Consider the following 15,595-nt stretch of genomic DNA (forward strand, 5'->3'; position numbering starts at 1 on the left):
GTTGTATCTCATTATTGTTTTAATTGTCAATTTCCAATTGACATATGATGTTGGGCATCTTTTCATTTGCTTACTTGCCATCTGTATATCTTCCTTGGTGAGCAGTCTGTTTAGATATTTTTGCCCATTTAAAAAAATTAGGTTGTTTTCTTATTACTGAATTTTAAGAGCTTTTTTTGCTTAATTTGGATACAAATCACTTATCGGATATGTGTTTTGCAAATATTTTCTCCCAGTCTGTGGCTTATCTTTTCATTTTCTTAACAGAGTTTTTGCAGAGCAGAAGTTTTTGGTTTTAATTAAGTCCAACTTATCAGTTTTTTCTTTCATAGATCATACTTTTGGTGTTGTATCTAAAAACTCATTGCCAAGCCCTAGGTCACCTAGATTTTCTATGTTATCACCCAGAAGTTTTATAGTTTTGCATTTTTCATTTAGCTCTATGATCCATTTTGATTTAATTTTTGTAGAAAGTGTAAGGTCTGTGGCTAGAGCCATTTTTTTTTTGCATGTGGATGTCCAGTTGTTCTAACACCATTTGTTGAAAAGACTATCCTTTCTCCATTGAATTGCCTTTGCTCTTTGTCAAAGATCAGTTGACTATATTCGTGTAGGTCTATTTCTGGGCTTTCTATTCTGTTCCATTGATCTATAGTTCTCTAGTCTTCACTGTCTTGATTACTGTAGCTTTATAGTAAGTGTTGAAGTCAGGTAGATGTCTGTGCTCCAACTTTGTTCTCCTTCTTCAATATTGTGCTGGCTACTGAGTCTTTTGCCTTTCCATATAAACTTTGGAATCAGTTTGTTAATATCCACAAAATGACTTACTGGGATTTTGTATGAGTTTGCATTAAATCTATACATCAAGTTGAGAAGAACTGACATCTTCACAATATTGAGACTTTGTAAGGTCCTTCACAAAGCCTGGAGCCGTAATGGCACAGTGGTTAAGAGCTTGGCTGCTAATCAAAAGGTTGGCAGTTCGAATCCACCAGCTACTCCTTGGAAACCCTATGGGGCAGTCTCTGTCCTATAGGGTCATTATGAGTCAGAATCGACTCCATGGCATTGGGGTTTTTTTGTTTTTGTTTTTGTTTTTTACAAGGCCTACACAGCTCTGCCTGTGCAGAACTCTGGTCTATTTAGGGGCCTCCTCTCACACTGAGCTCCTCTTGCTCCCTCAACTCCAGATTTTTCAGGTGGAAACCCCAGGTTCTGCTCAGCGCAACTTGTCTCAGCCAATAAACGAGAGACTGAGGTAGGAGACTAGAAAGGCATCTTTATTTCGTTGAGCAAGGAAAGGAAGAGTCAGGGCAGCCGCCGCCAAGACTGCTCAGCAAAGGGAGAGGGAAGGTTACTTTGAAGGAGTTTACAGGTAGTAAGTTCATACAAGTTACATTAGCAACTTCGTTAATTATACTACGCAGGCACAATGGGGTTTACATATAACTTCATGTATGGTGGGTTCAGAAAAACGGTGGTTAAACTCCACCCAGAGGCAGGGAAGTTACTATGTATGAGCTAAAAGTTTATCCTGAATGTCAACATGATGCCTAAACTGATTTCTGCCAATTTCCTCTAGTTGGGCAGCAGTTAAGGAGAGGGGAACCAGAATTTTACTGTAAAGCTACAGGGTATACCAGGCAAAGGAACAAGGATTTTAATGTAAAGCTAGGGGGCGTGCCACGCAAGCTGCTTGAGGCAGTGGAATTTTCGGCAGCCTGGGGACCTCCGTCTTAGACACAGATAAGGCTACCTCTGCAGCGATGCTTTACCCTTCCCTGTCGCTTACTCATCCTTGCCTCTCAGCTTCCCTGAATAACTCAAATATTCCTATAATGGGGTCACCATGAGTCGAGATCGACTGGATGACCTCCTTCTTAGCACTCATCACAATGTTAGTGTTATGTTTGTGTGGCTATCAACTGTCTTCTATTATGTTGTAAGCTTCATGAGAGCAGGGACCTTGCCTATTTTTACTCCTGTTGAATCTAACATAGTCTCTGGCACATCAGTAGGTGCTAACAGACTTTTTTTGAATAAACGAATAGAGGTGAAGGCAGTTAAGTGTGGTATGTGAAGCCTGGTGTGCAGAGGAACATCTTTCCAACACATTCTCCAGAACGCCGGCTAACGCTGCAGGCTTACTCTCCAAAGCTTTGTCCTGAAAGCTCCAGAAGGGGGCGCTGCGAGAAAGCAAAAGGCGCTGAAACCCTCATTGCAAAACCCAAAGCTGACTTTCAGGGCGCCTATGACCGGGACTCGCCGGATATACGCAAGGGAGTGGGCGGGGCTCCGGTCACCCAGGCAACATGCCGGAAGCGGCGAGCTGCTTTGGTCTGTGGCGGGCCAGGCGGATCTGGATCTTGGAGTTTTTGTGTCCGTGAAGGCGGCGGCTGGGAAACGGCAAGGCAGGTTCCGATGGCGGGCTGGAGGCCTGCAGCCCGCACACCGCCGATCCTCAGGGCCCGAGGCTGTGGGGTCGGGAGAACGGTGGTGGCGTCCCCCTTTCTGTTCCGGGGATGCAGGTGCCTGCTATAGGGATACTTACTACCGAAAGCGCCGCCGCGCTTCCGTGCGTTTGGCGAGTGTATGCGTGTCACGACGGGCGTCTAGGGCAGTGTGTGGTGCGCTTATTAGGAGCGCCCTGCGTGGTGCGCGTGCGCACTGGTGCGGGCACTGTTGGCTGGGCTGGAATTGAGGGTGCAAAGACGAACGAGATACGACTAGTCAAGCTCTACTTCTCCAGGCCGTTGTAAACACCTTTCCTTGCCTGGAACATCTGGGGACGGGAGGGGACATTCTCTCAATGCGCTGCGTAGATGAGGCGCTTCCAAGGCTCACTGAATTTACTTCTTACGTTACTCGTTGAATGTAACCACTTGTTTAATTGCAGTCCGTTCTTGCTGTCTCCAGTGCCTAGCTCCCAGCATGCGCTTCCAAAGTATCTGTGGAATACATGGATGCTAGAGTGAGTGAATGAGGGAAAGAGAAACCAGTCAGAAGAAATAATGAGAGGTTGGACAAGAACATTCGTAGTAGAGATGGAGGAGAGGAAACCGATGGGAGAGGTATTTTAGGGAAAGAATAGGTTCTGGTATCTGACTGGCTAAGAGACCTGAAGAAACAAGTGTATGCTAAGATTTAAATCAGAGTAACTGGAGGGGTGGTAATGCTGCCAGTTCAGCTTAATCCGGCAGACTTTTCCTAAGCAAGCCAGTTACATATTCAGAACCAGGGGTTGGGGATGGGAGGATGCTGAGCTGTGTTTTGGCTATACTGTATTTGAGGTATTTGGGGGTGTGCACAGTAGATGGTTAGAAATGAATGTTTGGTACTTTGAGGAAAGGTGTGAATCGTGGAATTGGGACTCATTTTCACAGTGTGTTTTTGTGCCAGATTCATTCATAGCTTCTCTCAGGAGTAGATGAGATCACAGAGGGAGAGTGTGAAGCCCTCGTTGGTGATCTAGAAAGTAAGCTCCAGGAGACCTGGCACCACATTAGGCTTGTTTCCTATTGTATTCCAGTGCCCAGGTAGCGCCTGGTGTGTGGTAAGCTCTCAAAAACGATGGATGAGGAGAGAGGGTGCCCAGTGGAAAGACAAAAAGGGCTAGGGATAGAACTGGGTGAAGACCCTTGATTAAGGAGTACGTAAGGAGGGCCCGGTGGGTGCCTGAGAAGAAGAGGATAGCAACTAGGAAATTGGTATTAATATTAGTATTAAATTAGTATTTCAGATTTTCTTTAAGTCTGGATTTTCTGGGTTGTGCTAGTTTTATTATTTTGATTCCATAGCACTGTGAACCGTAAGAATATTGCTGCAGTTCCACATTTCAGCATGCAAACTACAGCACCCTTATGGCCTCTGGCCTCATCAGTGGCACAGCATTTCTTTGTTAGACCACAAAGTTTGATTCTTGGTTAAGAAAAATATAGTCACTATCATTGGTAATGTTTACATTAATTTTTATATTGCTTTACTGAAAAACAAACATACATCAGAAGCCACCATTGCTTTAAAAATGGCTTAACTAGTTCTTTTCCTGAATTTTTGATATTGTTTTAGTTGAGGGCTTCACCTATGAAAGAAACAAGAATGCAGGCCTGTTGACAGCTGTTTTTGACTATTCATCAGCCTGTGCATGCTTGAGATTCATGACTGGTTTTTCAGAATTGAGCTGATGGAATTTCAGCCTCTGAATAAGTATAGTTTTTTTAAAATTATAACTTGAAATAATTTTCCCCCTATTTTTAAGAGTAACATAGGTTCATTGTAGAAAGTTTGGAAAATATAGAGCCAGCCAGAGAGAACCCACCTCTAGCCAGGTTTTCCAGCATGAGCTGTACAGTCAGACCTGGATCTGAGGCCAGTTCCCAATGCTGCCCATTAGCTATGACTTAGATTTAATCTCTACAAGCCCCATATTTCTCAGTAGGGAAAGGGATCTAATAGCTGTTGTCGTTGTCATCAACATCATCAGTCCTTAAATAGGCCTTAGTGTGTGCTAGGCAGGGGCGCCATGCACCTTGCAAATATTTAGCTCCATTTTATAGTAAGTGGCAAAGCTGGGATGTGAATCCAGTCAGTCTGGTGTCATACTCTGTACTGTTAACGCTATGCTTAGTACCTACCTCACAGGGTTTGTGGGATTAAATGTGAAGCACTTAGCACAGAATAAGTGCTTGCTTTATTAATTTTATATATATATATATATATATGAAGTCATGGTGGTGTAGCGGTTAAGAGCTCGGCTGCTAACTGAAAGGTTGGCGATTTGAACCCACCAGTTGTTCCAGGGGAGAAGAATGCGGCAGTCTGCTTCCGTAAAGATTTACAGCTTTGGAAACTCTATGGGGCAGTTCTACTCTGTCCTATAGGGTCAAGATATACATATATATATATATATATATATACATATGTATGTATATATTCATATATATATGTGTGTGTGTATGTAAATATGTATCTTTGAGAATATACCATACACGTAGTTCTGTATTTTGCATTTTACACTTTTTATGTATTTTCCTGTGTCATTTAACATTCTTCTTAATATAATTTTAATGGACGCATAATTCATTATATAGATTGCTTCTGCAGAGTAAATTGAAAGTCTAAGTGATTAAAGAGTAAAATACATCAGAATCCTTTCTTTGAACAACTTTCAGGTTTTTCCAATCTTTTGTTATAACAGCTTTTTTGAGATAAAATTATATACCATAAAATTTACCCACTTAAAGTATACAATTCAGGGGTTTGTAGTATATTCACAGAGTTGTACAGCTATCACCACTGGATATAGCACATTTTTTATTCATCATTTATGGACATTTGGGTTGTTTCTACTTTTTGTCTATTATGAATAATGCTACTATGAACATTTTTATACAGATTTTTGTGTGGACATATGTTTTCACTTCTCTTGGGTATATACCTAGGAGTGGAATTGCTGGATGACATTTTGAGGTACTGCCAGACTGTTTTCCAAAGTGGCTGTACCATTTTACATTCCCACCAGCAATGATTAAGTTTCTAATTTCTCTACATCCTCACCAATACTATCCTAGTGGTTACAAAGTTGTTTCTCAGTGTGGTTTTGGTATGCATTTCCCTAATAACTAATGATGTTGAGAATCTTTCCATGTGCTTGTTAGCCATTTGTATCTTTTTTGGAGAAATGTCTATTCACATCCTTGACTCATTTTTAAGTTGGGTTATTTGGCTTTTTATTGTTGAGCTGTAAGATCTTATATGTTTATAATGCAAGTCTCTTATTAGATATTTGATTTGCGTATATTTTCTCCCATTTCTTGATGGTATTTTTTGAAGCACAGAAGTTTTTAGTTTTGATGAAGTGCAGTATGTCTTTTTTTCCTTCTGTTGCCTGAGCTTTTGGTGTCATATCTAATTCTAAGAAATCATTGCCTAACCCAAGACATGAGGGTTTACTCCTATGTTTTCTTCTAAGAGTTTTGTAGTTTTAGTACTTACATTTTAGCCTATGCTTTATTTCGAGTTAATTTTTGTATGCGAGGTAGGGGTGTAACTTCATTCATTTTCATGTGGATATCTAATTATCCTAGCATGTTTGTTGAAAAGACTCTTCTTTCCTCATTCATTTATTTGGACACCCTTGTCGAAAATCAGTTGTGAGTTTTATTTTTGGATTTTCAGTTCTATTTCATTTCATGTCATTTTATGGTATTTATGGCTCTGCTGCTTATTAGCCCTGTGACCTTCACAGTTTAACTCTTTGTCCCTCAGTTTTCTCATCTCTAAAATGGGTAATAAGTAGTAAGTACCTCATGGGGTTCCTGTGAGATTAAAGGAAAAATGCATGTGAAGAGCAGAACCGTACCTGTCATGTAGGAAGCACTCAGTATGTGTTATCCGCTGCTGTCACCACCACCACCGTCACCATCGTCATCATCACCCTCCCCGTCAGACATATACAACTAAAATATTATTCTCCAACTTGTATGTGGCTTATCTCCTTGGTAGATTATAAACCCCTTGAAATTTGATACAGTGCTAAAGAGTGAATAAGAGTTGAGAGAGAATGAACAGAGAGTGAAGAAAATTAAGGGCAAGCTCTTAAGACTTGCATTTAGGCGCCTTTATTATAGTAAGCTAAATGATTTTTTAATAAAAAAATACTTAAGGAGAATACTAGAATTTTTGTTTTAGGATAATTTGGAGAACGATCAGCTGGAAAGTTGTGTAATTATTTAGGTGCGTAAGGAGGTTCTGGAATAGGAGTCATGTATGTGTTGCTCTTTTTAGTTATGTTTATGCATTATAAAATCCTAGTGTTTAGGGGCTGTAGGCTTTTCTCTAGTTTTGTATAATGTTTAGTCCAGTGTTCTTAGCATTGCTCTTTTAAGAGTGCCAAGCGAATGTTGGCAATTTACAAATTCTAATTTAAAATGAATAATCAAACTAGAAAAATCATGCTATTCCATTATCATGTGAGAGAGATGCTGGAAATGGTGTTATAGCTCATTGTTCTCTGGAGTTTAGCTTCTTTATTTTAAGGTATAAGCACATTTGTACCTGCTAGTGATTGAGAGTATTTTAAAAAGAACCCTAACTCTCTTTTGTCTTCCCCTCGCCTCCTTGTGTTCATATTCTTAGCATGTGACTGGCGTTTTCTCTGTTGGTTGTGAATTTGTGTGGTCAGTGAGAAAACTTATGACTACTGTTCTATTCTCTGTTTTAGATAATAACTTCTGTGTTCCTAGAGTTCTTTATTAAACAAGTACTTAATGACTTGAGACCTCTTGTACTATAATTATCGGTATTAACTTTCTGTTAATGGTGAAGTAAGAGAACCAAGTATTTTGGTAGCCTGTTCCTTTTGTTGCCAGTGGTTGAGAGCTCAGCTGCTAATCAAAGGTTGGCAGTTTGAATCCACCAGCTGCTCTTTGGAAGCCCTATGGGGCAGTTCCACTCTGTCCTGTAGGGTCACTATGAGTTGGAATCGACTGGATGGCAATGGGTTTGGGTTTGTTTTTTGGTTCCTTTTGTTGTACATTTTTCCGCTGACGTGTTAATATTTATTTTATACTTCCCAGGTGTCTTTTCGCCCCTTTGGTGTTGCTTAATTAGTACTTTTTCTTGTATTTTAAAAATTTAATGTGACTATTACTCCTAGATGTCGTTTGTCAGAGTGAACCGTTATGCTCCCCGGGGAGTGGGAAGAAAAGCACTGAAAGTAAAGAAGAAGAAACCTTCAGTGAAGCAAGAATGGGATGTAAGTCTAGGTGGCATAATATAACACCATAATGTTATTCCGGAGCAATAGTAACATGGTACCATGGCCCTAGTCATTCAAACAGTGCTTTGAATGGGGCTCAGTATGTAATAGGGCAGAATGAGTTTCCAGGCATAGTTACATCGTAGGCCTTGGAGGGTAAGAACAGAATCCTTTGGGGAACTTTTTTAGAACACACATATCCAGGCTATCACCCCTACCTTATCTGAAGAATTGGAATCTTAAGTGGGTCTGCAATGTGTCTTTAAAAAAAAAAGTCCTCCATCTCAGCTTTGATAGAGAACTCCTGCTTTAGGGCACCTTTAGCTAACCTGATCACTGAACTCTGAAATTTTTGGTACCTTTTATAGGCTTACGCATAGAAATCAGTGATACTCTAGTCATGTGATTGGCATTTTGGCTGGAAAAGCGGGTGATCCTTGCTTTCTTACCCCTTAGATTGTTTGTTGTTCACATCCAGAGGCTGATCAATTTCAGTACAAAGGTTCTTCTTGAGATACAACACACGTCTCCAGTGCCTTTGGGTCATATGATCCCTGATTCCTGCCCTGAGTGCCCCATGTTATTACCAAGGGGACGTATATCTTTTGTAGCCTGGTACTTTAGTTTAGACCGGGAGATCCCTTCACTTCCCGTGTGGAAAGTAACTAGTCAGGAACTAGTTTGTATCTCAGGGATTCTTTTGACTTAGAACCTTCCGGCTTGTGGCCAGCCACCTTAGCCAGATGTCCTTGGCAAACTGCCAGCATTTAGAGATGGGGCAGTGGGACTTCTCTGTGCTTAGATTATTTTGTTGCCATCTAGTTGGCTATAAAATATTATAAGGGTGTGACTCTAAGGAAATGACTGACTAAAAGGGGGAAAAAAAGTATGTGATAAGTATTGTCCCCTTCACACTAGTCACTTTGGGAAGTTCATTATTTATTCTGATATGCTGCTGTTGCTCAAAACATAATTGAAACCCATCATTTGAAATTGCTTTCCTCGTTTACTTTTTGTTGTCTCCAATGCTGGAAAAAAATCTGTGTTTTTTGAAGGTAGACTGACCTTGGGAAGTAGTCAGAAGTTATACGGTGCAAAGTCTGGTGAATGATGGAAGAGAAATCAAGTTGAATAATACTGTTGTGATATAAGATATTATCTTGAACGGCTTGTAAATTAGCTCTGAAGGAAATTCTATTGAAAATAGTTGTAAGCAATATTAATAAAATTATTATATCTTCACCCATAGGAACAAATTCCAAGCTTACCACTTATCTGTATGCCAGGATTTTATTATGGTTGTTATTAAAAATAATCTCATTACCTTATATTTGTGCCTTGTCCTTTTATAAATAAATGTAAGAGGGATAAGTGTTTTAGTATAGTAAACACTTGAGCTAGATATAAACTGTGGCCAAAAAGTTGAGTCTTTTAATACATCAGAAGCTATTTCACTAGACTCAGTTGTCTTTGTACTTGTCATCATTTAGAAGTAAAACTCTAACTTGTTTTATTTCCTGCCTTACTAACTCTGAGTAGCAGAATGGCTGAATTCATTCTGGAAAGGATCAGGTTGCAAGGCCACTGCTTAGAGTGGTGCGGGCTGTGCACTGCACAATTCCAGGGGGTACTGTTTACTGAGATGTTAATGACACCTCCTGGAGTTGTGAAATATGGTGGCCCTGCCATGTTGGTTAAATGCCTCTTTTACTAAAGTGACTATTTGCAATTCTTTTGAAATTATACAATGCTCTGGAACCTTATCTGTCATTATGGTGGGTTCTATGCTTAAGGTGTCTGTATGGCCAGAAATTGAATCTCTCTGTTGTGATCATGGTGGTGCAAATGGTTAATGCTGTCGTCTGTTAACCTAAAGGTTGGAGGTTTGAGTCCACCCAGAGGTGCCTTGGAAGAAAGGCCTGGTGATCTACTTCCAAAAATTCAGCCACTGAAAACCCTATGGAGCACAGTTCTGCTGTGACACAGATGGTGTCACCATGAGTCAGAATTGACTCGACGGCAACTGGGTTTGAGTTACAGTGACCATACTTTAGTTTAGAAATCTTCATAGAGTTGCCTCATAGAATCCTGCCATCCCATGGAATACAGTTTGAAAACTAAAGCTTTAGTTAAACTTACTTATTTTGACTTATATGCTGCCATGTTATAAACCAAAAAACCAAACCTGTTGCTGGCAAGTCGATTCTGACTCATAGTGACCCTATAGGACAGAGTAGAACTGCCCTGTAGGGTTTCCAAGGCTGTGATCTTTGTGGAAGCAGACTGCCACGTCTTTCTCCTGCGGAGTGGAGTGGCTAGTGGTTTCAGACCACCAACCTTTCTGTTAGCTACTGGGTGCTTTAACTGCTGTGCTACCAAGTCTCTTACCTTGTCATATTCATTGTTTTAAGCTAATATGTACCTGCTTGGTGAATTTAGTGCTTATTTTCTGTAAGACGCTTAAAAATAGTCTGTGTTAATATTTAAATTAAGAATACTGATTCCTGGAAAGAACTCTCTGGTCCCAGAATTTTGAATCCTTTTTCAGCCATTAAAATGCAGTGCATGCTAAAAAAAAAAAGAAAACCTATTTTTTAAAGAAAGACTGTCTTTTTTTGCAGAATACTGTGAATGATCTAACAGTCCATCGGGCAACTCCTGAAGATCTGGTAAGTTTAATATGGAAAGTTAACTAATTTGTTCTTTTTTTTTTTTGGATGTTTGGTTTCTTGCCTTCAGAATAGAAACCATAAGAAATTCCTGGAAATTGTTCAGTTATATTTAATTCTGTTTAAGCTTATATAGTCACCACCTGTCTGACAGTTTAACCTACTGTGGTGGCTTGTGTGTTGCTATAATGCTGGAAGCTATGCCACCAGTATGTCAAATATCATCAGGGTCACCCATGGTGGAAAGGTTTCAGGAGACCTTCCAGACTAAGACAGAGTAGAGGGAAAGGCCTGGCGACCTACTTCTGAAAATCAGTCAATAAAAACCTTGTGAGTCACAACAAAACATTGTCCTGTATAGTGCTGGAAGATGGGCCCGTTAGATTAGAAGACAGTACACAATAGCCGCAACAATGGACTAGAACATATCAATGATCATGAAGATGGCACAGGACCAGAAACGTTATGTTCTGTTATACATAAGGTTGCCATGAGTTGGAGCTGACTGGACAACAAGTAACAACAATCATAAGATAAAAAAGGATATCTTCTGAACACCCTCATTTTAGCTAAGAATATCTATCCTAACGTTATTAGATTTTCATTATTAGGTTAGATTTACAGTCCAAATCTTTCTCGTTTAGTATTGCCCTGTATGTATCTATCTTTTTGTTTCTATCTCATCTAATCTAATCTAATCTATAGCATTATTTGCTATTACTATCCTTTACAAATACACTGGTCTAGTCAGTGTGATAATTTATCCCTTGAATGTACCATGGGTACTTCCACTTTTGAGCCCCTATTCATGCTGTTTTCATCCTGTTTTCCTTACTTGGATTGGTTTCCTTACTTTCCTCTCCACCCATCTGTATTTTACTTGTTTCCTAACCCTAATTCAAGCCCTACTAAGTTTTTTTTTTAGTTTCTGCTATAGATTTTTTTTTTTGCTACCACTCATCTGTCAGTTTGTTTTACTGTGGTGGCTTGTGTGTTGCTCTGATGCAGGAAGCTATGCTACCAGTATTTCAGACACCAGCAGGGTCACCCATGGTGGACAGGTTTCAGCAGAGCTTCAAGACTAAGATAGACTTGGAAGAAGGACCTGGTGGGCTACTTCTGAAAAAACTGGCCTATAAAAACCTTATGGATAGCAGTGGAACATTGTCTGATATAGTGCTGGAAGTTGAGCCCTCAGGTTGGAAGACACTCAAAAGACGACTGGGGAGGAGCTGCCTCCTCGAAGTGGAGTCGACCTTAATGACATGGATGAAGTCAAGCTTTCAGGACCTTCATTTGCTGATGTGGCTTGACTCAAAATGAGAATAAACAGCTGCAAACATCCATTAATAATTGGAACATGGAATGTACAAAGTATGAATCAAGGAAAATTGGAAGTTGTCAGAAATGAAATGGAACCCTTGAAGATCGATATCCTAGGCATTAGTGAGCTGAAATAGACTGGTATTGGCCGTTTTGAATCAGACAATCATATTGTCTATTATGCTGAGAATGACAGATTGAAGAGAAATGGTGTCACATTCATCATCAAAAAGAACATCTAAAGATCTATCCTAAAATACAACGCTGTCAGTAATAGGATAATATGTTTATGCCTACAAGGAAGATCAGTTAATACAGCTGTTATTCAGATTTGCACACTAAGTCCAAAGATGAAGAAACTGAAGATTTTTACCAACTTCTGCAGTCTAAGTTGATCAAACATGCAATCAGGATGCATTGATAATTACTGGTGATTTGATTGTGAAAGTTGGAAACAGAGAAGAAGGATCAGTAATTGGAAAATATGGCCTTGGTGATAGAAACAGTGCTAGAGATTGCATGATAGAATTTTGCAAGACCAACAACTTATTCATTGGAAATACCTTTTTTCAACAACATAAAAGTCGACTATACACGTGGACCTCGCCAGATGGAATACACAGGAATCAAATCAACTACATCTATGGAAAGAGATGATGGAGAAGCTCAATGTCATCAGTCAGGCCAGGGGCTGACTGCAGAACAGTCAATTACTCATATGCAAGTTCAAGATGAAGCTGAAGAAAGTTAGAACAAGTCCACAAGAGCCTAAGTACAACTTTAACTATATCCCACCTGAATTTAGAGATCATCTCAAGAATAGAGTTTACATGTTGAACACTAATGACCAAAGACCAGATGAGTTGTGGGAGGACATCAAGGTCATTCACATGAAGAAAGCAAAAGGTCATTTAAAAGGGAGGAAAGGCAAAAAAGAGCAAAATGGATGTCTGAAGAGACTGAAATTTGCTCTGGAACACAGAGTAGCTGAAGCGAACAAAAGAAATGATGAAGTAAAAAAGCTGAACAGAAGATTTCAAAGAATGGCTTGAGAAGACAAAGTAAAGTATTATAATGAAATATGCAAAAACCTGGAGTTAGAAAACCAAAGGAAAGAAGATGCTCAGCATTTCTCAAGCTGAAAGAAATGAAGGAATAATTCAAGTCTCAAGGTGCAATATTGAAGGATTCTGTTGGCAAAAAAGGAGACCTGGTGACGCAGTGGTTAAGAGCTCGGCGGCTCACCAAGAGGTTGGCAGCTCGAATCCACCAGCCACTCCTTGGAAACCCTGTGGGGCAGTTCTACTCTGTCCTGTAGGGTAGCTATGAGTTGGGATCAACTTGATGGCAACAGGTTTGGTTTTTCAGATGGGCAAAAAATTGAGTGACGCGGGAAGCATCAAAAGAAGATGGAAGGAATACATAGAATCTCTGTACCAAAAAGAATTGGGCGACATTCAGCCATTTCAGGAAGTAGCGTATGATTAAGAACCGATGGTAGTGAATGAAGAAGTCCAAGCTGCACTGAAGGCATTGGTGAAAAACAAGGCTCCAGGAATTGACGAAATACCAGTTGAGATGTTTCCACAAATGGATGCAGTGTTGAAAGTGCTCACTTGTCTATGCCAAAAAATTTGGAAGATAGCCACCTGGACAACTGGCTAGAAGAGAACCATGTACATGCCTATTCCAAAGAAAGATGATCCAAGGGAATGCGGAAATTACTGAACAATATCATTAATATCAAGTAAAATTTTGCTGAAGATAATTTCAAGAGTGGTTGCAGCAGCACATCGACAAGGAACTGCCAGAAAGTCAAGCTGGATTCAGAAGAGAATGTGGAATTAGGAATATCATTATGGATGTTAGATGGATCTTGGCTAAAAGCAGAGAATACCAGAAAGATGTTTACGTGTGTTTTATTGACTATGCAAAGGCATTTGACTGTGTGGATCATAACAAATTATGGATAACATTGCGAAGAATGGGAATTCCAAAACACTTAATTGTGCTCATGCAGAACCTGTACATAGACCAAGAGACAGTTGTTTGTATAGAACAAGGAGGTACTGCGTCGTTTAAAAATCAGGAAAACTATATGTCAGGGTTGTATCCTTTCAGCATACTTACTCAATCAGTATGCTGAGCAAATAATCCGATAAGCTGGACTATAGAAGGAAGAACAGCATCAGGATTGGTGCAGGACTCCTTAACCTGTGATATGCAAATGATACAATCTTGCTTGCTGAAAGTGACGAGGACTTGAAGCACTTCCTGATGAAGATCAAAGATTATAGCCTTCAGTATGGATTATACTTCAACATAAAACAAAAATCCTCACAACTGGACCAAGAAGCGACATCATGATAAACAGAGACAATATTGACATTGTCAAGGATTTCATTTTTCTTGGATCCACAGTCAATGCCCATGGAAGTAGCAGTCAAGAAATCTAACAGTGTATTTACTGCATTGGACAAATCTGCTGTAAAAGACCTCTTTAAAGTGTTAAAAAGCAAAGATGTCACTTTGAGGGCTAAGGTACGCCTGACCCAAGCCATGGTGTTTTCAGTTGCCTCACATGCAGGTGAAAGCTCGACAGTGAATAAGAAAGACCACAGAGTTGATGCATTTGAATTATGGTGTTGACAAAGAATATTGAATATACCATGGACTGTCGGAAGAAGCATAGCCAGAATGCTCTTTAGAAGCAAGGATGTTGAGTCTTCATCTCGTACTTTGAACATGTTATCAGGATGGACCAGTTCCTGGAGAGAGGCATCATGCTTGGTAAAGTAGAAGGTCATCAAAAAAGAAGAAGACCCTCCACGAGATGGATTGACACAGTGACTCCAGCAATGGGCTCAAACATGGTAATGATTGTGGGGATGGCTTGAGACCAGGCAGTATTTTTTTTCTGTTGTACGTAGGGTCGAAGTTTGAGTCAGAACCAACCAGATGGCACCTAACAACAACAACAAAATCAATTTGGGAGTTCCTGGATGGGTGCAAACAGTTAACACATTTGGTTGCTAAGTGAAAGGTTGGAGCTTCAAGTCCTTCCAGAGGCTCCTTGAAAGAAAGTCTTGCTAATCTTCTTCCAAATAAATCAGCCACTGAAAACCTTACAGGGCACAGTTCTACTCTGACACACACAGGGTCACCATGAGTTATAATTGACTTAACAGCAGGTGGTGATTTTGGTTTATAATCAGTTAGTGGGTTAAAACCAGCACGTTTTTAATCGAGTAGAATACAGAATAGAAAATACAAGAGCATGCTTTAATAATAAAGTTAAGAATTGTTTCTTTAAACATTACACGTACAATTATGTAAACACACATGGACACGTGCGCACACGCTTATTGAGCACAAGGTTAAATAGACAAAACCACCGAATCACCTTAGGCATAAATCACACTTATTTCATGAAAATCACATTGTTGTCAAGAATAACAATGCAACATGTTTATAGCCCTGCAAATGGTGTCATGTGGAAGTGGGACATTGGAGGTGTAAAAATCCAGGGAAGCAGAAGTCTGAAAGCAAAAGCAGAGATGAGAACCAGAGGTCTTAAGATTTATAGGAGTTCACTGAGGTGGCTAAGGGATAAAAGCAAACATTTGGCTTTATAAATTCTGTAATATTGGAAACTACGAATATGAACAAAATCCCTGTCATCTAATTTAAAATATACTGATAAGTTTTTACTATGTAATAAAAAGTTAGTCCATTAAGAGACTAAAAACTGGGGAAACTAACACAACCTGTACAAGGAAAGGTCGTGGAGGCCCCATGGATACATCCAAACTCCCCGAGGGACTGAGTTGCTGGACGGAGGGCT

At 39.8% G+C, this 15,595-nt stretch overlaps 1 protein-coding gene across 5 annotated transcripts in view; it reads left to right on the plus strand.

Moving 5' to 3' along the window:
- Positions 1–2,309: 2,309 nt before the first annotated feature.
- SPICE1 (spindle and centriole associated protein 1) overlaps positions 2,310–15,595 on the plus strand; it is a 116,743-nt gene continuing 103,457 nt past the window's right edge. For 4 of the 5 annotated variants that reach the window (XR_002823619.1, XR_002823620.1, XM_023728871.1 and 1 more), the window contains exons 1-3: positions 2,508–2,528; positions 7,658–7,756; positions 10,381–10,428. Coding sequence is in view for 3 of the 5 variants with exons in the window: in XM_023728871.1 (XP_023584639.1) it covers positions 2,523–2,528; positions 7,658–7,756; positions 10,381–10,428 (153 nt within the window). In the remaining 2 variants the exon portion in view is untranslated. Of the gene's footprint in view, positions 2,412–2,507; positions 2,529–7,657; positions 7,757–10,380; positions 10,429–15,595 lie in introns of those variants that run through there. The other variant, XM_023728873.1, reaches the window with a different exon arrangement.

This window comes from Trichechus manatus, unplaced genomic scaffold, assembly GCF_000243295.1.
Source record: "Trichechus manatus latirostris isolate Lorelei unplaced genomic scaffold, TriManLat1.0 scaffold00026, whole genome shotgun sequence".
In the NCBI taxonomy this organism is placed as follows: domain Eukaryota; kingdom Metazoa; phylum Chordata; class Mammalia; order Sirenia; family Trichechidae; genus Trichechus; species Trichechus manatus.